The following is a 26,879-nucleotide window of genomic DNA, read 5'->3' on the forward strand; positions in this document are numbered from 1 at the left end:
TGTAATCTTATTACATTTAAAGACTCACATCTTCCTCCTTAATTTATTTGCATCCATTTAAACAAAGCTTGGTTAAAACTGACAGATATTCAATAAATCTTACTCTTTCTCAGTTGGATACACAAAATTATATTACTAAAGAAACTAGAATGAAGAATTTAACTTGCTATTCAAGGAAAAGTCACTTCAAATATTGGTCTGTGCTTTTTGGATAAAAGCTAACAAGTAGATTTTATTGGCTATGTAATAAGTAAATCATTTAAAGTATCTTGTTTACAGAATAAGAGATGCAAATATGAATATTTAATAATCTATGGATAGACTGATTCTCTTGCCCATGTTAAAAAATAGAGCCATCTGGGTAGGGCTATTGATTACTTGCCTTCCTTGGAAGCTGGCATAGCAACTTCTGATACTAGGAGAGCTAGTAGTCAGTGAGGAGGCTTCTAGTTCAGTACCAGCTTGACTTCTCCTGTGTCTTCACATGTGATATCTTCAGTCATACAGTTTTCCTTGATGTTCCAGGAGTCAAATAAGAACAATGGCACTATTGTTTGGGGTTGTCTCTTGGACTCGTCCTAATCAACAACTATTTCTATTGTTTTACACTGGGTTTTTGCTAGGTAGAATCTGGCTCCAAGGGAGAGAAACATCACCTCACAGAGAGTAGCTTCATTTAAACTCTATATGCGTATAATATGTGTACACATATGTTTATGGTAAAAATAAAAAAAAATTTCCTTGTGCCAATTATTTTCAAACATCCTCAGCATTATATATCCCTCTTTCCTCCCTTTCCCTATGTATTATCCTCCTTCTACAAACCACTAGGTCCAGCCCAGCAACATATCTCCCATGGTACAAAAGTGGCACTTATATCTTTGGGATAACTGACAATTAGGATAACCTAATTGGATTTACAGTCTACTCTTCATGTGCTTCTTCAATATAACAAGAATTCTCTTCCATAGCCCAATAGGAGCTTCACCTTTACTTGAACAAAATTATCTCATGCCTTATGACTCATTGTCAAATGCGATGGGAGCATCATAATGCAATGTGTTTTGTGGAGAATGAAGCTTAATTTCAGCAAGATAATTTTTAGAAGAAGTAAAAAGTAAGGTGGGTGTTAATTGTGTGATGGTTAAACATCTTCAAGCATTGTTTCAAATGCTCACCAAAATAATATTTCTATTACTCATATCCCTGCCAGAAAAATTACTTTTTAAGATTTAAGTAGTAAATTTCTGAAGAGGAATTTAGTTAACTCTTCCCATTCTAATATCTTCTCTATGAAAGTGATATTTATGAGCAAAACAACTGAATAGTACCCCCCCATGTGTGTAATATTGGTACTTGAAAAGTGTGGTAAGGATATTACAAGCAATGTTGCCTTTGGGGGGGGTGGGGTTTGAGACAGGGCTTCTCTGTGTATCTTTGCACCTTTCTTGGAACTTTCTCTGTAGCCCTGGCTGGCCTCAAACTCACAGAGATCTGCCTGCCTCTGCCTCCAGAGTGTTGGGATTAAAGGCGTGTGCCACCACTGCCCAGCAAGCAATGTTACTTTAATTTGCATGCCTTTAATCCCAGCACTCAGGAGGCAGAGGCAGGTGGATCTCTGTGAGTTCGAGGCCAGCCTGGGCTACCAAGTGAGTTCTGGGAAAGGCGCAAAGCTACACAGAGAAACCCTATCTCGAAAAAAACAAACAAAAAAAAATGATAAAATTTATAAAAGAGTTGTAAACCTCTATGTAACTCGAAAAGGATGTGTGGTTTAAATAAATGATCACATAATAAATAGCCTTATAGACATTAGGAGGCCAAGGCTTTTGGCTGGATAACATTCTGTAGATTTTTATTTCATTCTAATTTAATAACATCCAGATTCAGTAGAATCTTAATATTATTCATTATAAAATACCATGTCTCAAGGCATCATATTATTTTTAAGCCAACAAAATTCAGCTGTTGTGCATCTATGACCACTAAATATAATTTGGGTCACTATTTGCATGAATATGTGACATTTGTAGACATTCTCAAAAGAGAACAATCCCTAACTTCCCCTCTCAAACTCAATGTTTGTAATCAACTTTCAGTTTTCTTAGTAACTTTGATATTGATGTCCTGTTTACATGGAGATGTGAATCAAGCAGCTTGGAGCAACAGTGGCTAGGGAGGAAGAATCGCATTTAGATAACACCATTACCATAAACTGTGCAAACGAGGTAACTCACTGCTCTGCTGCTGTGACCTCCTCTATGAAATGAGGCTGCTGCCCTGGATGTGCCTTTCCAACTTCATGACCTAAATTTCATTCCTAAAATAAGTGGCTCTGGTCCCTTGTATATGAATGTTTAAATAAAATCCATTAGGGTTTATTTATGTTCCTCTTTCTTACAACAGTACTTCTCTGTGTTGGTATGTTGATTCAACGACATACACTTCTCAGGATTTTGCTAGATGATGATGAATATGATAAAGGTGAAGGATGAGACGACAAATACTGACCAAAGATGCCATCTCATCTCCAGAAAGATCCAGGTTTACATACATACATACAAACATACATACGTGTATCTATAACAAAACAAAACACGGAAGTGTTTAACATCTTTATTAAAAATGTAAACTTACAAATAACATTTGCTTATGCTTGTATTAATTCATGATAATTATCTGGTTCTAAATAGTGGTATGCTGCAGAGATACTGAATACCTTTAATACTATACTATGCCATTATGGATTACTTTGATGAAATCTTGAACATCCATGTGCTACACAATGACATGATTGAAGACTTTTTTAGTGCACAAGATGAATAATAAATGTATTTTTTTCTTTTTAAAGAATTTCAACTATATTTGAGAGTGTGTGCGTATATGAGTGTGGGGTTGGGCAGCATACGGGGATGCTATGGCACCAGTGTGCAGGTTAGAAGACAACTTATAGATTCCTCCTTCCACCATCTTGGTTCAGGAACTAAACTCAGTTTGTCAGATTTGGGAATTGCCTTTGTTTGGTGAACTATCTTACTAGCACAGTAGTAAACTGCTTAAAGTTAAGTTTTAGCTAATAGATGTCTGATATAGCCTATGTATATTGGTATTTAGAGAACAAATAAAAGGAGTTTGTTATGAGAAAGAAAGCACCCTTTCAGCTAGAACTAGATGTTTCTGGAATAATTTCTTAGGGTCATTGTAACAAATTAGCACAAGCAGATGGTTGTAATCAGCAAAACTTTTTTTTTCAATATTTCAGAGACTTCAAAACGTTGTCACTGCTGGACTCTTTCCATGATTCTGGAGGGAATTATTTTCCTGTCTCTTCCAGCTCTGCTGGTATCAGGAACTCATGCACATCACTCCAATCAGGCCTCCATCTTCTGTGGCCTTCCTGTGCCATTTCCTCCAGCCACAGTCAAGCCTATCCATGCCATTATAACATAATAAGCTTTAAATGGTGGTCATTAAACTTAGGCCTTGATAGTTGAGAATATCTTCTTGAGGCTTTTTATTATGGTTGCAAGCACCACCACACATAATAGAAATTAAGCCACAAGTTTAAGGTTTGAGCAATGTTGGTATTTATTTTTGAATAGCTACCATCCAAGGCAATCAAACTGCCTAAAAATGTGCTTTATAGAACTGCTAGCTTATTACTCTATATGCCACCTATGTCTAAAAAGAGGGAGAGAGATTTCCAGCAATAAAAGGCTTATTATATATATTTTTCTATCCCCAAGGTCAAGGCTGTTTTCTGACAGACACCCACTCACAACACAAATCTACTCAATAAGTTGTTTTAATACCTCCAACCTGAAAGCTGTACCAATATTTATATTTTTTTAAAAAGATTTTTATGCCCCCTGTCTCAACTCTTTCTTATTCATAAAGTAGAAGAGTAAAGTGTGAAGGTGGTGCTGTGGTACTTGCCATAGTAAAAAGTGAAGTTATTATTCGGTCTCTTAGAGAATTTGAGAAATGTGCATGGTGGTCTCTGATCTACCTTTAATGAAGGGCTTATCCATTGTAGCTCTCTTTATATTTTATTTATGTAATAAAGCTGAATTTATAAGGATAATCAGCTTCTAGAATTTACTCACTTTGAGGGGTAGTCGGTAAAAAGAAATGTAACTGTTAAGCCAGAACCTGTGAATATCTATATAGACATCCTTAAGTCATCACAATTTCTTGCCTAAATACCTGTGTTTTGATGGAAAACACACAATAGTTTTATGGAGGAGATTTTAGTCTCTCCACTCTGAGGTAGTAGGGATCAAGAAACTCAAATTATATTTCCCAAGGTGTTTTCACAAACACTGCTAGGCAGTGTTGCATGCAGCTTGCACATTTTCCAGTCTCTAACACTAGATCTTTATTATTGCAATCCACAATTTGTTTTCAACACTGTCGAAGCTGATAATAGTGAAAATATCCCCGAAATGGTTCCCTATACATAAATTAGTTCAAAATTGGAGCTTTTGGAGAAAGTAGACAGAGCCACAAACAAAGAGGGAAAATTACATTTACTGGTTGACCTACAAAGAGTTGGGCTATAATGTAGGAAAGAGAAAAATCTTTCACTTACGGTGTCTGAAATTGAGGAAAACAATATTACTTTCAACAGTAATCGAGTTTTTATATTAAGAAAAACATTTCCTCTGATTTAGCAGGTTCATTGAATTTTATTTCCCCATTTTGCTTGTATGTATCTTTCCATTTGTGGTGCTATTTGACAGTTACCAGTTTTATGCTGAGTGGGACAGACTCACTAGGATGTCTTTCAATAAACTTTGAATTCTCTGTCATTAACAGTAAAAATGTATATGCTTTCCCCTAAAGACCTGTCACTCTTCTTTTCCCTTTCCCCATTCACATGGATTGTTGAATCCATAGCATAAGTGGTGGGTGATGTTTATCCCACCTGTGAACTCTTCAGGATTCCATTAGCCAGCAGTATCTGGGGACATTTTAGAAATACAAATTCATTAGCTTCATCCAGACTTATTGAATTGGAAAGTATAGGTTACAACAGGTCATCAGTTCCACAAAGCCCTTCTGGGCAATGTTACGTAGGCTTAAATGTGACAGCCACTGAGAGATTGCCTTCCAGAATCCTCAAGCTGAATCGTCCTATTATCTCATAGAATTTCCTCAAGTGTAGGAATATGAACACTGCACATGAAGCAACAGGATAAATCTCTCCATCAATGTGTGGGATAGTCACACTGGTTCCTGTATGTGGACTATATAATTTGCATATATTGGTTTACACTGTCTCTTACAATTTACAGATTTAAAAATTTCCCTACATTCTTTTGTTTTTTACTATATGGGTTGTCCACTGATATTTCTTTTCTCTTCTCATTTTCAACTATTTGTTGCCCCATGGAACTATCTTAAGAAAGAATAAAAATTTTGAGAGACACTGGAAGATAGGCAGTCTGCCAGATTCACTTGCACACACTGTATAAGTGATACTTCATCTCATTTCTTCCCATTAATTGCTAGTATTTTCACGACTATGTTACAAGATAACTTAAAAATATAGTAGTTAACTATCAATAGTATAAAGTTGTATAAATTTTACTAAGTTGATGATATATAGCAATGACCAAAGCACAACACTCTTTCACTGTATCAAAAAGACCCAGCAGATGCCATTGTCTACTTTTCTTTCACAGGACATTTTGTGTATAGGGAAGCTTTTTAAAGTGGGGTCCTTTGTGTCTTCTTTCACTTTACATGTTTTACAGTTGATCCATATAGCTGATTTGCACCACAACATCTCCCCTTCTGGGACTCTGCTTCTCCTTCTCATCATTCCTGAATAAAATTTTGTTAGTATTTAGTTTTGTTGACATTCGTGAAGTTTCCAAGCTTGGGTGATCATGAATGGTGTTCAAATCAGTATTCATACATAATTCTGTAGAGATGTGCATTTTTATTTTTATGGAGAAATGAAACTGTGGACATTTATGTTGATCTAATATTAAACATTTTAAGAAGAAACTAAACCATTTCCCACAATGTTCACACTGTTAGATGTATGAGATTTAAAATTTTCCATATTCTCCTCAGTACATTTTCTGGCCTATATTATATTACATTCCTTTTGTGAGTATAAATTATTTTAGCAATGTGATTTAAATTTACTTTCTTCTAGTAACTAATTATATTAGTTATTAAACATTATTTAATACACTTATTGACTGCATTTTAATATCCATGTATAGTACATTTAAAAATTAGTTATCAGTCTTTTTATCTGGTTCTAAGTTTTTTATGTATTCTGAATATTTGTCTACTAACATAAAATTTCTCTCATAGACAATTATTTCAGCTTTTATATTTTTCTTCATGATGTAATTTTGTCTTTGAAGCACAAAGGTATTTAATATTTAATGAAGTATAATTTATTATGACTGTTCTTGTAATATATTTTATTTGGAAATTTGCAAGAACTGTTGAGTTAGCTAAAATAATGAAGACTTTTACCATGTCTTTTGCCTAGATATGTTACAGTTTGGGCTCTTTTGCTTTGAATTAATTTGATAAAACAAAAATAATATAATAGAAAGTTTGATAATATAATATACCTATTTTATTTTCTTGGTGTATTAAATCATCATTTTTAGCATAACCTTAATCCCTTTACTATTTTGATTTGAAATTTTAACAATTCAAATTACATCGTTAATGTTTTATATTTAACTGATTAAAATACCCATTTTATTACAGCACACATTTTGAAATGTGGTCATTGTAATATAGCAAAATTGAGCTTCTTATCATCTTTAATTCCAAATGCATTTATCATTTTGTTGTAAGAAGAGTTAAAATACAGTGTGCTAGAAATTTTCAACAAGAATTATTGCACCTACTGAGCAGATTATATTTTGGAATATATATATATATATATATATATATATATTTGAAGTATGTATATGTATTTATATATTTGAAATATATATATGTATATATACACACATATATATATATATTTGAAGGAGATTTGGAAAGTATATATGGACAGGTTTTGGAGGGAGAAAGGGAAGGGAGAAATATCATAATTATATTATCTCAATAAAAGAATATTTTGTTATTAATATAATCATTATGTTATACAACATATATCTAAACTTTGTATCATTTGGACAATATCTTCCTAATGCTTACTGTTCTATTCTCAAATGTATAAATTTAATAGTGCTTAAATTTGACATGTAAGCCCCTGTACCTTTTGCCTTTCTGTCCCACTTTTTCACTTAATATAATTTCTTCCAGTATCACACAAGCTGTCACAAGTGACAGAAGTAGTCTGTCAGTAGACTGAATAGTATCCCACCGTGATGTTAATTCATCAATGGGATGGTTTTAAATGAAAAATTTATTCCTTTTAAGAGCGTTCAGCACTCCTCCTAGTGAGTGATAGCTGTCCATTTATCTTTCAAAATCCAATCTAGGTAACAAGTTCATTTTTAAAAATGTCTTCCTATCCTTCTCAAAATATGAATTCTTTACATCTGTACAATGATTATAATTCTCTTAGGAAATATAGCAGCTTCATGTTCACTTTTACTCCATGTTATTACTAAGTGTAAATTGTCAGCTAAAAGAATAAAAGAACATGGAATATATATCCTCTCACCCTCTCTAGTGTAATAGAAGGGATGAGCACAGCAAAAAGCTTTGGAAAATGTTAGTACTGGTCTTGCAATGAACTAAATCAACATTGAAAGGCAATTGTTTTGGCTAAATCATGTTGCAATAGAATGAAGTCAGATATTTGTTTGGGTTTACTAAAAATGGTATATAAATTTAAAGATCTCTGACTATGTATTTCGGTGAACAGATTATTGGCAGTGATGTTCTAAGCCTCTTTTATTCCCTTGATGCTTATGAAAAGCCTTGACATAGACCCAGTTACTTAGCCAAATAACCATCATTCCCTGTGTTCCTTCCTAGATATGCTCAGAAATTAATGAACCTGGACAGTTACACAGTTTACATGCACAGGTGTCACTGGATCAAGTAATGCATATTATTGTATATTATATAACATGGTTAATATTTCTGGTTTCTTTTAAGTTTGAAGAGGCTGCTACATTTGTTGTCATTGAACCTACATTATTTTGGTCCTGTCCCCAAAGGACAGATTACCCCCACATTATCTCATCTATCGTAACCAAACATAATTTTATATCTGCATTGGATTTTGTTCTGTTCCTTCTATGTTTCAAAAATGCTCAAATGTTACTAGCAATATCAAACACCAATAATTTGGTAAATTCTAGTTCTTAAGCAATCATTTGCAAATAATAATTTAATATCCAACTATTGACACATCTTCAAAAACTCTTCTGAGTTGCCAGGTTGCTGTTGCTATTTGGTACTTGCAGGTGTTTCTAGCCCAAAAATGCGTTAAACAGGGCAATGAATGGACCTTTACATCTTGTGTAAACAGAATCAAGTATTCCAGTTTATTATTTAATAATGTAAGCTTTATTATTATAATAGAATACAGTGAGACATGAGAGTAAAAGCTTTTGCTAAACGCTGTAAAGCGAGACATGCAGCTGCCATGAGCAATCTTGACTCAGGTTGGGTTTTTATTGCCACTTCACTGCACTGAGGTGCATAAACATTCAATGTCATCTTTTTAAAATATTCCTGGGAGTCAACAGGAACTGCCCTCTATAAGAGTGTATCTTTATTTTTTTTTCAAGGAAGACTTAACTAGTATTACATGGTTTAGCAAAGCACTCTTGTAAAGCTACATAGAATAATTTCTCTTTGATAAGTTTGCAATCAATTTACACAATAGAATATTACTCACATGTACTAACAAACTAAGAAATGAGGGCAATGCAATCATTGCAAAGCAGTAAGCAGACTAATAAGAGATATTCACATCTAATGAGCAAAATACAGACCCAAAACTAGGCATGAGGAGTCTGGAAGATAAAATGCTCTCACTAAACATGTTAGGTTAACGTCGGAAAATAACAAGATAAACGGCAACACAGATGTTAGAGCCATAATTTATTTTATTTTCTATACATATCTATACACGAAATGTCCTTGGTTCAGCCATTTTTGGCATAGCTCATGAAATTTAGGCAGGACCAAATCGAACAATGAAGCACATTTAAAATGAAACCAGAGATTTGTCATCTTTAGGGAAACACAAGCAGTGTGTTTTCCAAAATCATTGGATAGCAGCTTGTTGAAAAAAATCACTCAAAACTCAGGTATGCATTCTAATTGTCTTATTTGGCAATTATGCTAAAAGGTTTATGTCATGGTCTTATAAATGTGATTAGACCATGATCTGTGGATTCTGAACACTAGAGTTAAATATCTGTGAAAATCTATCAGACAAAAGGAGACTTCAAAAATACCTTCTTCATAAATATTTACTTCTAAAACATCTGGGCAGTAATGAAAGGCTAGAACTTTTTTATAAGGAATATTAATGGACCTCTTTTATTTAAAGCCCTTACATAGTATACCTACAAATATATTGCTGCAGTATAAATGAAATGTAATAATATTACTCAATAAAAGCTAGTTCCTGTACATTCTTTCATGTATTTTATATTGGATGCTACATATGGTAGAGCACTTATTGAAATAGTTGGTATCAGCAAATAAAGAAATAATATACAATTGGTTTTCTAGCTCCAACTACTGTTCCCTATTTTTTTCTCTTTATCACAATATCCTAAAGTAGGGAAAATATGGTATGATAGAACTCGAGCAGGTAGCAACTGATCTTCTATTGAACACCGGGCAACAGTGAAGTTATGAGCGTTCTCTATATAATTGGATTTCATACTCAATATGTTTTAAGTGGCATCTGTCTCCTACAGGCTGTTCTGTTCTTAAATGCAGGCTCTAAATGTATTTCCATAGCATTTAACAACATTCTAACAGCTAAAAGTGGAGATTCCTCAATGATATTTTAAGAACATAACTTTTAAAAAATGTTTAAATGTACAATCTCATGCTGAATATTTACATATATAATTTATATATTCTATTTTTTGTTTGCTAGTCATAAATTTCAATCTAAAGCTTTTGATGTAGTTATATAAAAGAATACATTCAACAATTCTAGAGCTTGCAAAATAGTTTTGCCCTTCTGAAAAAAATCTTCATCATAAGAATAGAGTGATTTTTGGATGAATAGGCTATATGGGAATAAGAGTGAAAAGGGAGATAGTTTTCTAAATTATTCAATTAATTTATTTATTTCCTCTTCTACCAAGTAAACTTCTGTGTTAGGCTGGCTGATCTCCATAGTCTACTGGCAAAAGCTCAGATGACGACAATGTAGCCGGTTGAAAGGGTTTCTCTCCATCAGATTCAGAGTGCTACTTTGACAGCCGCATCTTACCCTGTCAGACTTCCATAAATTCGAAAAGAGCATTGAACAACAAAATATTACATAATGAGATCTAAAAAGAGAAAGCCTAGGGAATTTTCAAGTTGACAAACAAAACATTAAATCTCTATATTGGCTTAAACCATGAAACAAGTAAAAACATAAGCACACCATTATTTGAGCAATAACGACATGAATTTAAAGTTCATTAAACATTTGTCGTTTATCTTTTTTTAAACACCTTCACACAAAAATATTTTGACATATATATTTTTTGAGAATATTTGGAAATATATATCTACAAATGACTCTGTGGTTATAGTTAAGCTCTATTTTTCTTCTACTTTTCGTCCTATCTCTGGACCTCCTTCCCCTCCCCCTTCCTCTCACATCATGTCACCTGACATGATTTTGCTCCCTGGCTTCCTCTCAGAATCCTGTCTCGAAGCTGAATACTCTGTCTGCTCTGGACTGTCAGACAGGGGTCTCTTGTTCTTGTATAAAATATGGAAATAAGGAAACCTTCAGATTCTTTAAGACAGAGGCAGTAAAGCAGATAGGAATCACTGCGTTGAGAACAGAAAGCAATTCTCTGTGCAGAGGACTGAACAACAGAATGCGACTAAAGGAACCTATTGATGTGGTGTGGGGGCTTTTAGCTGAGGCTCTCTGTTTAAATACGTGGCCCAATAGACTAGGTTGAAGATTCCAAATAGCAGTGGGAAGGCTATTCTTGACAGTCGGTCGATTTTGCTGACGCTGTTAAAAGTTTTCTTGGGTTCTGGTGGTTTTGTCTCAGGCTTGACTTCTTTTGGTTCTATGGTCGCACTTTTAGCAATAGTCGCCAAGCCAGGATCACCCCTGGCCAAGTTAGGGGTGTAGCTGGTGGCTGTCGGAGCATATGTGTTGTTTTTCTTAATGAGAGGATCCTTCACTTTCTTTGGCTGGAGAAGAAAAGGCAATTTATTTAGCAAACAGTGAGGAACAAAATGATAAGTTTCTGAGCAAAACAGCACTTGCTGCAAAATCAAAATCTTTGCTTGATTTAAAAATCTGAAAATCTGAACCTCTTCTAGACAGCTCAGCTTGTCAAAATGTCTCTCAGCAGTTCTCACTGTTTCTATATTTGTGGGCAGGGAGGGCCTTCGTAAGTCTGGTCATCCGTGTTGTGAGGGACTCTGGTGACACAGTGTCTTTGAGTCTTTTCTGCTCCTGTGGGAAATCCCTCACCCATATTTGTGTTAGCAACTCCAATTAAACCCTATGGTTCAATAAAAAAAAATCTAAAAATCTGTAACTTATGACTAACATACTGTCACCATTTGAAAAGCCAGATGATATTTGTAACCTTTTAGATCAAGAGGTGGAATCTGTTCCTTCACGGATTGAATGCAAAGCAGACTTGGTATTATAGAAGGGATGTTATGCAAGCTTAGGATACTGGATTCAAACTTTTTAGTCTCAGCCTTCCCCTTCTAGATGCTTCCTGATCAAGAAACGAAGCCCAGGATAGACTAGAGAGTACCCTGAGAATGGGTAGAGTGCTAGAATCCCCGACAACCAGTTGAGGTCTCAGGTATATGAGAAGGCCAAATGTTACCCCACTTTGGTGGACCCTCCAGTTAATCACAGTAGTGTGAATGAGCCCAAATAACATGAAAGGAACACTCCAGGCTGTCTCCAACCACAAATTCAGAATCACCAGCAACTAACTAACTACTACTTCAGGCTAGTTCATAGGCCTTCCACCAGTAGGCTTTTCCTAAACAGTTGTCCTTTTTCGGAGTTATGTGATCTCACACAGTTGCCATTAGCCATGTGTAGATATTGAGCACTTGAAATATATCTAGACTGACTTGAAATGTACTAAATGCAATGATATGCATGGGATTTTGATAATTTGTGTAAATAAAAATATAATACAGTGTTTGTCCTCAATGGGTTACAACTACAAAGCCAGTATGATTTATGTATTGTATATATTGGAAAGAAGTATATTCATCATCTCATCATGATTAATGTTTATTTATACTTTTTTCATGTATTATTATTTTTAGATTACTTTTCTGAGATAGGGTATCACTATATAGCTTTGGTTAGTCTGGATCTCATAGAGATCACTTGCTTCTGCCTCTCAAGTGCTGGAGTTAAAGATATGTGTGCCAACATGCCTGGCTATATACACATTTAAAATAAGGCTACTAGAAATTGTTAAGTGGCCTGTGCGGTTTACATTTGTGCACTACAACATTTGCACGAGGCAGCAGCTATAGCAGAGGGCTTCCCATTGTTTTGTGTCCATTAAATCAAGGAAATCTTTGTGTGAGGATAAGGAAGGTAGACCAACTCTTGACTTTACTGAAAGTCGAAGGTAGTTAATTTTTCAAATTAACCTGACTAAAACATGGAAATAATTAAGCTCAGAAAACAGCCAAAGGGGTATCTTTTTGGTTACAAAAAATATACAAGACTAGAAAAATAATGGATTTGTTTTTGCATTTGATATCACATTTTATTTTGTTTTGTTAAAAAAAAACAGTTTCTGAAACCATGGGAGGCACATTTTAATAGATACTTTCATCTTTGAATGTCTCTCCTTCTTTCTCTTTTTATCTACCTGCACATTGATGCAACCAAACAACCTCCACTAGAGGAAAGCTAAGTCACAATTTGGGGAATACTGATTTGCCACGTTTGTAACTTTCCTGCTATACCACGTCTCACTCAAAAGAGCTACTCATTTCCTAGAAGCAATGTGTGTATGCACAAATGTGTAGCGTGAGTAAGTAGTAGCAAAACTGGTCTTTAAACACAAGCCTGATTCAAATGTTCAATAAGAAAATAATTAATCCACTGTACTTTGTTTTTTACAGTCTAAGGAAACAAGAAAGAGTCCTCACCATTCCCCTCTTGCATCTAATTCCACAAATCAACAAGGCTCAAGGCCTCAAAATCCTGATATAGCAAAGAGCCACTGTGGTATTTACCTTTTCTGGAACCACGCTTTTGCCATCCCACGCATAGCCTCTCTTGGTGAAATAGTTCACTGTGGCAAACTCAATCAGAGCTGAGAAAACAAAGGCATAGCACACTGCAATAAACCAGTCCATAGCTGTTGCATAGGCCACCTTCGGGAGGGAATTTCTGGCACTTATACTCAAGGTTGTCATGGTCAGAACAGTTGTCACTCCTGTAATGGGAGAAATAAGTAAAGTCACTGGTTCATTTGCAGAAAATGTCATAACAGCAGGCCTAAGCTTGTTCCCTTGATCAAAGGGTACTAACAGCATCATATTTGTAGTGGAAGAGTCATGATGTAGCCTCAATATAGTTTGAGGTCAATAGCATAGCAATGCTAAGGGTCATTAGGAAGAGATAAACTACTCTGCTAATTGAGAATCTGTTCCTGAAACAGTGAACTTCTTTAAATAGGCATCTTGTATGTGTATCCTGAGTAAGAAAGAAGATAATATCATTCCATGCACCCAACTCTTGATGTAAAAATCTTAGATAACAACTGCCTGGGATATTCTAGAAATATTTATAGTGTTTAATAGTCTTTGTCCAAAATGTAGAAACTTGAAACTCAATTAGCCCTTGATAGAGGAAAGCTAAGTCACAATTTGGGGAGTGCTGATTTGCCACATTTGTAACTTTCCTGCTATAACATGTCTCACTCAAAAGAGCTACTCATTTCCTAGAAGCAACGTGGGTATGCATAAATGTAGCAAGTTACATTAAAGTTACTATGGGCAAAATACTACGTACACATACTTGCTTATAGATTTTATACAGCTTAAAAGCAAGTGGCTAAGTGGTGGCAAATCTGGTCTGTAAACACAAGCCTGATTCAAATGTCCAAAATCTTTCTTTTTTCTAATGTTGCCCCATCTTCTCTACTCTGCAGTTCCAGGCCTAATGATTTAAGTGATCTATATTCAAAGTCAAAACACTTTGTTAAGTTGGTTCTTTCTAATCTATTTAGATCTTTCAATGAGACAGAGTGTGGGTAATGATACTCTTTACTGTTGATTGAACTATCATATGAAACACACTGGATTGGTACCATATACTGAGTTTAATGCTTTGAGATGCCTTTAGAAAAATTTACAAATGTTTAAAAATAGTTCAAAGCAATCCTTCCAGAAAGGCTCAAAGATCACTACCAGGCAACCCTGAGCTCCTGTAGGGACTGGTCCAGACATTAGCACCCTGGTAAATGAATTCACAGACCTAAGCCACTATGCCTGTAAAATGGTTAATTCCATCTCCAGTCTCTCTACTGTCCATGCCATCACTAAAATTCTCAGAAAGGACCATCTTTGCACAGTCACACTGTTGTGAGGATTATATAAAATAACGTGAAGATGATAACCAATGCATTGCTGAGGAAGGAGCTGTCAATCTATGATTCTCAATCTGGGATTAACTCCTCCTGTTGATAGCTTTAGAAAATCAGTTGGGCTACATAGCTGATAGAAAATTTTTATAATCTGTTTTAAACCAACAAGTGTTCTTAGGTTTTCCAGGAATATCAAGATAGTTAGTCTTTTTTTTTTTTTTTTTTTTTTTTGGTTTTTCGAGACAAGGTTTCTCTGGGTAGCTTTGCGCCTTTCCTGGATCTCGCTCTGTAAATCAGGCTGGCCTCAAACTCACAAAGATCCACCTGGCTCTGCCCCCCCAAGTGCTGGGATTAAAGGTGTGCACCACCACCACCCGGCCAATAGTTAGTCTTTTAACTACAATAGAAAACAAAATACAGTAGTATATCTATTAAATGATATTCTTGACATATGGTCAGGATTGAAGGAAATGTATTTATTTTAAGTTTGGATGGCACAGGTTTCAGCAAATTCTAGGGCAAGTTCCTTATTACATAACCAACCTAAAGAATATTAGCTGGCAAACTGCCCCCAAATTTACATATCAATATTAACTAGAGCAGATAGCAAGGTAATTAAAAGTCAGTAATTGGGGAACAGAGCAGCCCAATTCCAAATCCCAACTCTATAATTGCTAAATGACCTTGGGACAATTTCCCCACAATCGCGGGCTTCTGGACTGTTGCTTTTAATTTCTGCCTTGCTAATTGATTTTATTAACTCTAACTCACAGTGTTATTGGGAGTATTAAATAAGATAATATAATAAAATATTTAATTCTTAGCCAAAGGGTTAAAGGAAATATTAATGACTATGAAGGAAAATGTCTGGTTCTATTTCATGTATCATTACTACCATAAACTCCAGTTTTATAATGTTCAGTTTAGATATGCAAATATTGAGAGTAATCTAGAAATTAATTATCTTACCCCAAAAACCCTATAAACTAAGAATAGTACAGAATAGTTTAAGGTGAGTGAGTGAGTGTGTGTGTGTGTGTGTGTGTGTGTGTGTGTGTGTGTGATTTAAAATTACTGTCATGTAAAAATGCAAAGGAACAAAATGTGTTACATGGCTATTAAATTCCAATGGTTGAGCCTGACAATTAATATTTTATCTTTCCTGTGGATCCATTTAAACATTGTTTTTCCTTCCTTGTACTTGCATTTGACTAGAAATAGGAGCTCGGACAAAGAATTTTAAAAGGCCAATGTTATATAGCTATTACTGGGCAAAATTAAACCTAAAGCTTGGATCTTTTTAAGCAGCAAATTTACATGAGATTGCTAGCAAATAAGAGAGCATAGGAAGAAAAAAAAATCATATTTTCAAGTCATAAAGTGGACCGGCTTGGCCTCAGTTTGGACTGCTTTATATCAAACTGTTATAACTCTAGTGAGATTATTTTTTCTCTTTTGATATTTCTTTACATACTAGGGACTTTCTTTGGCATCCACAGAGCGCAGAAGAATGTGCTAAGTTCAAGCTAAAAGGAACAGAAACATGTACTGAATAAATGTTAAAGGGCTAAAGGGCTAGGAAAAAATGTATTTGTGATTTCTATTGAACTTAAACACCACAAATATATGACTTTGCTCACAGAAATATTTGCTATAGCTGAGTTTACTATTGTACACTTATGTTCACCAAAAGGTCATTGGTCATTGTGGTATAAGATCATTGAAAATGTTATAAGCAATGTTTTGGATTCATAAAACACTGAAAGACTTTGGTGAATTTCCAAATAGAAAGGATAGTCTTAGGTAGGAAAAACAGGTAGGAAAAAAACCATTTCCTTATAGTATTGGTTTCATTCCTCTGAAATAAAATAAAACAAGACCCAAAACCTAAATCTTGCATTTAATTCAATGTTTATTTCCTAGTGTGATGAGGGCTCAGATGGAATGCCCATACAGAGCTAAGAATCTCTCAGGAGGCCGGTCTTTAGTGTATTCAATGGTTGTTAACATTGACAAATGGGTACAAATAAAAATGAATTTGAAATGAACTGCTCATTTACTCTGCAGCTGGAAATCATTTTGCAGGTTAATTTAGTTGTGTGCTTAAGCTGTTGTCAGAAAACCAGAGAACAGATTAGATGGCTTTCAATCTGCAAGCATTGCTAAGTTCAGAAGACAAGGCACTCCTGGTATGATGGGGCAGAGTCTGTATCTCTTTTTGAGAGAACTGATATGTTATCCCTTAATCACCATGAGTATTAGGGACATCAGAATCTCTGCATATGAATTGATTTGCACATGTTTAAAGGGTTTTCAGTGTGGAACATGTGGCCTTCAACACAGCAGGTACATAATAGCTGCTTGTAGAGGAAACCTGGATGAATATGTCTTCCACCAATGAGCATGTGGTTATTACTTCTAACTGAATGACACAGACCAGAGTGAACCCATCATGTGCTGGATTAACATAGCAGTATGAAACAAAAGTGATGGTTCTGTGTTACCATGAAGTACAAGGAATCTGGAGCTCATACCTTATCTTAATTCCTCATCACCTCACCTAGTAATTCCTAACATGAGATAAATAATTTAACTTTGTGTTCATTTGGTTTCAAGTTAATATGATGTTCATAATAATAGTGTCTGAAATATTTTAGGTTTAAATAATAAATATGGTGAATCACATTGAAAACAACTAGTATAAAATCACATAATTATTCATATTTTATGATCATTAACATTTCAAGTTCAAGCATGTATTTCATGAAGGCAATAGTGTGCAAATAGTTTACTACCGCATTTTATTTCCATACCAGAGCCATAACTTGGTGCACTTCAAAAAAAACTCAGTGATTAAGTGACTGGATAAGTTAACTGTAACAATTATTGCTTTCATCAGTCTGAAAAAGACAGTTGAGATGGTGTGGCTGGGATTCAGTCAGGAAACACTCCTGTCTATGAAATGTAAACTTTAAAATAATATATCAGTAGGTAGGTTTTCACATTATACAAGGGTGTTTACTGTTCAAATATCTTTCTATTCTGTTGCTTTAACTTGCAATGCTCAGGTTATTTTAGAGAGCTCTAATAGAATTCTAACTCTTTAGGAGTGTACTTGAGAGGTAAAAGGAAGTATCTATCTATTGCTAGATTAACTGATGACCTCTCCCTACTTAATGCAATCCTGGTTTCAACAATATAAGAAAGTATTCTTGCTATTTTTTAAGATTCTCAAAAATCATATGCTATACAGGATTTAAATTTTTAGGTTATTATATTTTTAATCTAGTACGTGATTTTGAAGTTTATTTCACTGTCTTCTATGTCAAAACAGCAAATTAAATTTATATTAAGCCATTCTATTTGTATTAACAAAACAGTTTTCTGTATAAAAACACTAGTTTTAAAATCACACCATAATAGAAATGGTAATTCTTCAAAACTTTTTATCATACAAAGTTTAGATTTGAACATAGAGTGACATTTTTTTCATTTTCTTTGCAATGTCACCATCATGGAATAACTGCCCTCTAGACCCATACACATATATATTGATTGCCACTTACCAAAGACGGTTCGTGCTGGTACTGACTCTCTATTGAGCCAGAAGGAGACTTGTGAGAGAATAACTGTCATTATGCATGGCAGATAAGTTTGGATAACAAAGTAGCCAATTTTCCTCTTCAAGTGGAAATGAGTAGTCATAACCACATATTCTCCTAGAGGGTGAAATGGACAGTAAGTGTGAATGATTTGCCAATGAAAAGAAGTTATTCCCTAGGGTTTCAAAGGAAGCAAAGTTCTAGAGGTTAGACACATCTTGTTTTCCACATGACGTCCATATGCTAGAGGGCAAAGCCTTTGTCCAAGAGAGAAAAGAAACATTCTCTCTGAGGACAAGACAGACGTATTAGAATCTTCCTGTGATTCCTTCCCTTTACCCTTGCTGTATCATATACCTAAGGGGTACAGTTGAGTTTATATTTCCAGATTGATCCTCAAAGTGATGTTTTAGATTCAGCGAGCCCAACAAACAAAACCAGACTTGGTTTCAAGTGTGGCCTTTGCAAAACGGATTTGGAATGCCAACTGAAGGAGCTTTCTTATGAAAGTTGGGACAGCTGAATTTTAGTTCCAAGACTTCCTTGGATCTCAGATTAGTGATGGAGTTTGGTCAGAAAGAGAAAATTAATAGTGAGCTTAACTCCATTGTTTCTCAAAATTTATTTCCCAGAATCAGCTGTTAATATTTGGGAAGATATAACTCTCAAATATTCAGGCATATAAAGCATTCTTTGAATTTACAAGGACATCTATACTGATGATATTAATAATTTTCTTTTCCTCTTAGTATTTTTTTTCAGTACTGGGGATGGAACCTAGGACATCCCCCACACAAGGCAAGTCCTCAAGCTACACAGCATCCACAGCTCTATAGCCACCCTTAGGGTTTGTTTCTGTCCCCAGTCTGGCCTGGGAAACAATGCTAGGCACTCTCTAAGATTTTTCTGTTTTACTGGTCTGAAAGAGTAGCCAAACAGCACAAACTGTAGAAGGGTTGATTTTTCTTTATGTTAGATCTTATTCAATTGCAAATCTTTAAAATGTTCAGCCTGATTCACATAGAATCTATATGTGGATGAATACATGAGAAAATAGATGTGTTCAGAATAAGAAATCCTCATCCCTCTTGGAATAGTTCCCTACCAGCCCTATTCTTCCCATTCTAGACTTCTCGGTACTTGATTTATTATTTAACAATAACCGCTGGGTATCTGACTTCAGCTCCTGTAATGTGGCTAAAAGTTCTCCAAATATCCTGGCTCAGTATTCATCGGTCTCATACCTAGCTGCTTACTCTACTCATAGAACTCAGTAGTGAATTTCCCCTCTCAATAACACACTCTCACAACCATCTTTTTTTTTTTTAATTTTTATGTTTTGGCTTCTTTTATATTATTTCCTCCATAAATTACTGAGTTCTGGGTCAAATCATCGTTTTCCTTTTTATGCTTAAGTAAATGATGTAAAATCCCTCTGTCCCCAGGTCCCTCCCTTAATCTTTCTTGGTTGAAAAGATTACTCTCCATCTCTCTTCTTACTGGTTGTGTGGGGATATAAAAATGCCTGCCAATTGGGCAGTGAAACTAATTTGATTCTAAAAATAAGGACTTCTGATCCAAAATTCAAAGAAGGCAAATAATAGCTTTTCATGTTCCACCAACAGTTATGTTTAAAATCCACATTGCAGTTCACCTAGCATAGTTATGTACCTAATATTCCAATACTGGAGAACAACGAGTTCTAGTCCATCCTGAGTTACATAGCCAGAAAAAAAAAATCATACTAGGTTGCTTCCCTCAAAAAGATTGACCAGCACATAGCTGTCTAATCAATGCCAATAATATATTGGATTAGCCTTCATATATCAAAAGGTGGTTCAGAAGGAGAGGATTCTATCACGACATTTGATTTCACCTCTGCAGCGTCTTTCAGCCCTCCTTTACTTTCTCATGGTTACTGTTCCCATCTCTTTTGGAGACTAATCACAATAAGCTATCAGCTGTCTTCTGTGCCACGAGTGTCATCTAACTCCAGTTTTTTCCTACCTTCAAATGTACAGGGATCTTTTATTTGTGATTATAATATCCTTCCTACTTAAAATATCTAAACAGATTCCCTTGAGGTGATTAACTTTTGTAGCCAACTTGAGTGGACTGGTATAGCACACTTCTGGAAATGTCAGCAATGGTGTTTCTGAAGATGAGAAATGACTCAGGGAGCTAAGAGGTGAAGACCTACTCTGAGTGTAGGTTGAAGAACCCAGGGGCCAAGAAGCTGGAAGCCTAAGTATGCAAATGCGCACAACTCTGTCTTAGAGTGATTTTGCTGCTGTCCTAATTTACAGGCATTAGTCTGTGGTTACTTCTTCAGTTCTTGAAGATAAACTTACACTAGCAACACTCTTGAGAATTTCAATAACCGCAAGTCCCTCTTGTCCTGAGACTCTGAATTTCTTGAGCTGAGCAGGTTTAATCTGCCTCAGACTTGGTGCCAGATAGTCTACTTACTATGAAACATGCTTCAAACCTATGGAACCATCCAATCATGGACTCACATATGAAAAATCCTGAACCAAGGCCTACCTTTTTCTATTTTAAATATTTTCCTTGAGTATTTTTTTCACAGCAGTAGAAAACTAATTTATAAAATTATCTATGTCAAAGTTTCTCAAACTTACAATTTGCATCTGGAACCAAGTAATTGTTTGTGATTATTAAAAATCTATCTTGTGCACTGCATATTATTCATCTATCTCTAGATTTTACCTGAAACAGGGACCCTAAAACAATAGACCCCACAGAATTAAATTTCCCAAATAATCCTACACTAAAGGAGGAAAGAACTAAAACTCTAGTTCAAAGGAGGAGGAACTTGCCTCCCAAAAGAAATTTCATACTGTTCCAACAGTTTATCTGGGATTACTACCAGCAAATCAACATGTAAATATTTCATGGCTTTCATTTCATCTTCTCTGTGAAATTATAGTCCTTTTAAAGGAGAAACAGACTCTAGGAACATTTTGCTCTTCCTAGTCAGAGCCACATCAATTCTCTGCTACCAACTTGTATTTTCCAATTCCTTTACAATGTTTGAAAAAAAGCCACTGTTTGTGTAGCTAAGCACCTGTTTACATAACTACTAGATAACAACATCATGTGATGCTTCCTTCCCTGGAATGAAAATAGAAATGGTCTGCATTGCACACAGTAAAGAATAATCTCTTCCCTGTATTCAAGGCTCTCTATAAGGTAGATTTAATATGCAATACTATTAACATGGATCATGCCTTTCCATACATCTTCACATCTCTTCACATCTCATGAGTTTGGCCAAGCAAACTCATTTGACTTCTATTACCAAACATTTTGTTCATTGATCAATTGAGGAAAGCCCAAATACCAGATCCTCAGCAGGGTAGCAAGCAATGTCCTGAGGGGAAATTGTATTAGCCTTGGAAGGAAATGAGTTTATTTGAGTTTGATACTCAAATCTATTTTCTAGTTATATAGTCTTGGGCACCTCATGTAGACTTTCTTACTCTCAGTTTTCTTATCTGTATAATAATAAAACTGCAATGTAACTGAATGAAGAATAGCTCCTCTAATAGGACCTTCCATTAAAAACCCTAAAATATATCTTAGTTCCTTTCTCAATTTTCTTCATTCTTCACCAATATCAGAACTTGGAGAAGTATTGACAAAAGAAATGCATCCAATGTTACAGAAGAAAAACATTCCTTCATTCATCAATTGTTAGTAATGACAACATCCATTTATTGAATACTTACTAAGTACTTTGTACTTTAGAACACTATAAAGGTGTTCTTTATACTCATTAATAAAACTAGGTTTGCATTTTAAACTCTCCATTTGAATGCTATGCACAACTTTAAGTAGTTTCAGTTGAATGTCTCTTTATATTGTTGGTGATGTCTTCAAGGTCAAAAGAAAGAAGAGCAAGAAATCCTAAAAGGATAAAAACTCAATTTTCTGAGATCTTTGTTAGATATATGCTCATGTTGCTTGACCATCCCAGGAGTACACTTTATTATTCCTAACTATTCATTCTACTGTAGCCTGAAAAATGTCATCAGCTTAAAGGGAAAAAAAATGCCATCTTTCATAAAATGTCAGGAAGATAAGTATCTACATATATTCCATCATCTTTTGTCATTTCTACTGTGACATTTTTGTGAAGAGTCTGTAAAGAATATGGTTCTGGGGAGTTACTATTTGACATTATACCATATTATAAATAATGTGTTTTCCTGAGAGATTAGGAAAGAATAGAAGGGCTTCTCCTGTTTTGAAAGCATCTTAAATTAAATAAAATCTAAAGAGCATTGGCCCAAAACTTTCAAATAAGGGACAGAAGTGGCAGCAACATCAGAATCAAATTATAATCATTTAAAAGTGAAAGAAAAACCAAAAAGAAAAGCCCATATCTTAATATGAATTGAAAGTCTAGACACCAAGTGTGTATGTACTCAGCATAACAAATGAACAGTGTAGAAGAATTGTAAGTTAAATGTCCTCAGAAATCATCCAACCCTGAGGGAAGTTTTTAAATAAAAAGTGACAAAGTTCCTGATACATTACACAGTAAGATTAAGGAGAATGCAAGAATGAAAGTGGGTATAATTTGGCAAATTGGCATTTGGAGTTAGTTTAGAAGTGGATTTCTCAAATATTTGTTAATCACTGTGGTTAGTTTTCTTAGACTTCACTCTCCTGATTTTTCTACATCATATGATACTGTTGAACTAGCCTATTCCCTGGAATTCTCTGAGGATAAAATTTAACAGCATGTGTGACAGTACTTATAATCTTAATCCTAGGTAGATTTACAGTGTAAGGATAGAGCAGTAGATATATATTCTTTCTGGCTTGGGAAATCAACCCTCAGTCAAGTTGTAAAACGATATTGAACATTGAGTTCACAAGAATTTTTTCCACATTCCATGGAAATAAGGGAACACGAATGAGTAATAGAACTCTTAGCCTAACTAGATCTTTTCTCTCATTTGAAATATGAATTAGTTAATGAGAAAACCACAGAAGTCTTTTCTCTAGTGATCATGCACTAGGCATTACAGATGGGATCCCTGAATGTTGATCACAGTTCGACCCACAGTCAGATAAGATGATCCCTCATGATGTTGACCTTGGAACTCATCTTTCAGACAAAGTCTAGAAAAGTCTCCTTATTTAAGAAAGGTGATCCTGTCATTTTTCTTAGTCATTTTTCTGAGGATAAAAGATAGTAATTGAGAAGAAACAGCTTACTTTCCAGGCTTACTAGAATGCCTTGTGATCAAATTTGCTTTGGAAAACAAGATAATGTCAATTTGTCCTTGAACTTTAAAACCATTGCATGAACTACTTTCTTATTCTTTTCTGGATACTGATGTTATTCTTGTCCCAATGACCAACACAGTTATTTCATGTTGCTGTATATGACCTGTATATTACTGACCTAAAAATCTCAGGTATTGTGGTAGTATCTCTACCATTCTCTTTCTCAGATCATTGAAGTGATATATAGTTATTTGGACATGAAGCATCTCACTGGGATTGCATGATGTGTGTTTACAGGTAAGCTAGATACCACGTTCTAACCTCGTAAAAGGCCATCTAGAATTGACTAGGTCCCTCAAAGGATATTAAGGTGGACAAAGTTTTTTTTTTCTATCTAGTTACTGTTGTTTTGTGTTCTAGTGCCATCATTCTCTGGTTTCCTGGCAGGAATAGGGAGGTAATTGCACTCAGTGTCATCTATCTTAACGTCTTCAGGGTTCCACAATGGGTTGTGAAATGTAGTATCGACAACCTTGACAAAACCTTTTTTCCTTCTCTCTGAAACCTGCAGAGATGGATTCTTGATGAGCTAAAGTGGGCCCAGAGGATGTATAATCCCATTTGTTATTGCAGTGTTGAAGATGGACATCACACTGAGCTCTTGTATTTGAGAATTTGCTCCCCGATATTTAATAAGTGGGGGTCCCCTTCTGTTCAGGTATACTCAATGTTCTGTTACATAATGACTATTCCAAGTAAGCCCAACTATGTTGTTGTCCAGCTCAGTGACCCAAGTGTTGCCCTCTTATCTCCTTGCCTCAGTCCACCTTTTTTAAATTAGATTTTCTTCTCTGAATAACTGGAATTTTGTTGGCATAACTCCTTAGTAAGCAAAGGATCATTTGACAAAACCATTAAGTTTAAAGACGTACTATCTGGTCCTGGAGAGTGATGTCATGGAATGGTCACAGTCATTAAGGATAGAAGTACAGTAGAGTCTTTTTCTCCAAATGGTCTTCCAGACTTGTATATATTATTGCATGTGAATTACAGCAATGGGATTTGTCTTTTTGATATTACCAACCACAATCATAAAAGATTAAGTGGGTCTGTGTTATATGATACTAAATGCATAGGACCTAGAATATTGGCTACTGTTTTCCAACAGAGATATATGCTACCAACATGAAAAGCTACCTCCTATAGTAATCTTTCCTCAATTAGCCTAAACTACATTTTCCCCTTATTTGCACAAAATATTTATGCAATGCTTCCTCTGCCATAGCTACTACAGAAAATAATAGGGATAAAGAAAATGGAAATGATCTCTGCCCTAACAAAAGCGTTAGCACAGCACTTAGCACCCATTTTGATAATTACAGTTTATGTGGTCATCCACCCTAGACTTTGCCTTCCATAAGAGCAAGGCCTTTGCCGTGGCTATCATTGAAACTCCAGTGCTAGTCATGATACCTGACTTATCATAACATCCATTTTTAAGAAGTAAACAGAGCCTATTTTGGTATCTTTTTTCAGCACATGTTGTAAGACAAAAAGAAAAAAGAAAAGAAAAGAATTTAAGACTGAAGCAACGGCCATTATGCAACAATCTGAGCATCTACTGTGCAATATTCCCAGTGTTTTATACTAGAGTCTCACACCCACTTCTAGTTATCTTTTTAGGTATGGGGACAGAACCCTGACTTTTATTCATGTTTTGCAAGTGCTCTCACAGTGAACTACAAACATCCCCAGTCACTGTCTCGTTGTTAATGGAAAGTATGCTGCTCTGACTCCTTAGATGGAGGAAAAGTTTCTGTCTAGAGAAAGAAGCCACTCAACATCCCCAGACTTCTGGTGGCAGCACCAGAATGTCTATCCACATCCTCCCAACAGTAGAGAGACAGGCTTTCCACCTTGCTACCACATTTCTAATAAGGGCAAAGCTGAGGGTAGCTCTTCTTCATCTTATAAAACAAGAAGCATAAGTATTTTGGCTCCTAAGGAAGTGTTTTTAAATAAGGAAAAGTCACATCTTATGTAAAAAATTAAGTGATTGATCTATTGCTTGAAAATGTTAACATTCTTGGGGTCTCAAAATGAAATCTGAAAACAGAAGAGTTTAGTTTTTGCTATTATTGTTGTTGTTATTGTTTTTGGTGGTGGTGGTGGTGGTGGTAGTGGTGGTGGTGGTGGTTTTTTGATAAAATTAGCATCACTGTTTTTGTACACTACTCAGTCACTTTTTTTTTTACAAATTCAAGTGCATTAAATAAATTAAATTTCTGTAAGATGTATATGAAAATAATTATTAGCTCTTGACAAATATTTTATCAGTTGAACACATTTAAAATGCAGAACATTGAGAGAAAGCATAAGTTTTCTGATTTTTTATTTCCCATATTTAATTTAATTAATTTAGTAATTTTTTATTATCAGATTTCAAGTAATTCAAGATGGTCCCTTGTATTACTTAACTCTTTGTAACAACCTTAGAATCTTTGGGCACAGTTGGCTTCAACACTAAAAGGATCAAACTTTATCTACTTTTAATTCCAAATGGAATGATCAATATTGTATACCTCCACTGGCTTCAGGTGTGAGATAGTATTAGCCTCAGAAAATAAGGAAATTTATTTTGTGTGCATGTCCTGTGTATAATGATCAATGCTTAAATTTATATGCAATCCTTTGATGTATGACAATAAGTGGGACCTAGAGACCACATACAGCTAGTATTTATGTAAGGACACTATGTGCAAAGACTTGCAGAAAACCATCTGCACTGGTTTAATTTATTCTTCCCAACATACTATAGAGTTGCTAAAATCTGCTGGAAAATTGAAGGCATGACAAAGTAGTACAGACTTTCATCCATAACAGTTTTTACCTCAAGTTTTCTGTTTATATCCCAGGCTGCCCTGATCATACAGAACCAGCTTATTATGGAAATCAAGGGAAGCCAGAAATACTGAATGGCAGGTAGAGCACTGGAGGTCCAGAGTTTACTCCTTTCCTGACTTTTCTGTCATTAAGGGAGTCAGAGTTCTCTTTTATTTTTCCTTTCATCATCTCCAGAATAATCAGATGTAACTTACCCGTACTGGACTGAACAATTCCAGAGTCAACTGTTTGTCCAAGAAGGTCATATTGGTTTAGGCGTGACCCATCTTCTGCCACAACTACTGAGCGAGCTGGCTCTCTGGTCCACTCATAGACAACTTCTGCTCTTGTATAAGCATCTGAGAGAGAGAGAAAAAAAAGAACATAGTTATGCATCTTG

The 26,879-nt window shown here is 35.1% G+C and overlaps 1 protein-coding gene across 3 annotated transcripts in view; it reads right to left on the minus strand.

The window, feature by feature from the left end:
- Nucleotides 1-8,494: 8,494 nt before the first annotated feature.
- Gabra1 (gamma-aminobutyric acid type A receptor subunit alpha1) overlaps nt 8,495-26,879 on the minus strand; it is a 54,391-nt gene continuing 36,006 nt past the window's right edge. For 2 of the 3 annotated variants that reach the window (XM_076578181.1, XM_016005056.3), the window contains exons 7-10: nt 26,695-26,838; nt 18,302-18,454; nt 13,381-13,583; nt 8,496-11,337 (exon numbers count right to left, since the gene is read on the minus strand). In XM_076578181.1, the coding sequence (XP_076434296.1) occupies nt 11,026-11,337; nt 13,381-13,583; nt 18,302-18,454; nt 26,695-26,838 (812 nt within the window). In that variant the 3' untranslated portion in view covers nt 8,496-11,025. Of the gene's footprint in view, nt 11,338-13,380; nt 13,584-18,301; nt 18,455-26,694; nt 26,839-26,879 lie in introns of all 3 variants that reach the window. The other variant, XM_006971622.4, reaches the window with a different exon arrangement.

Source organism: Peromyscus maniculatus, chromosome 8, assembly GCF_049852395.1.
Source record: "Peromyscus maniculatus bairdii isolate BWxNUB_F1_BW_parent chromosome 8, HU_Pman_BW_mat_3.1, whole genome shotgun sequence".
NCBI lineage: Eukaryota > Metazoa > Chordata > Mammalia > Rodentia > Cricetidae > Peromyscus > Peromyscus maniculatus.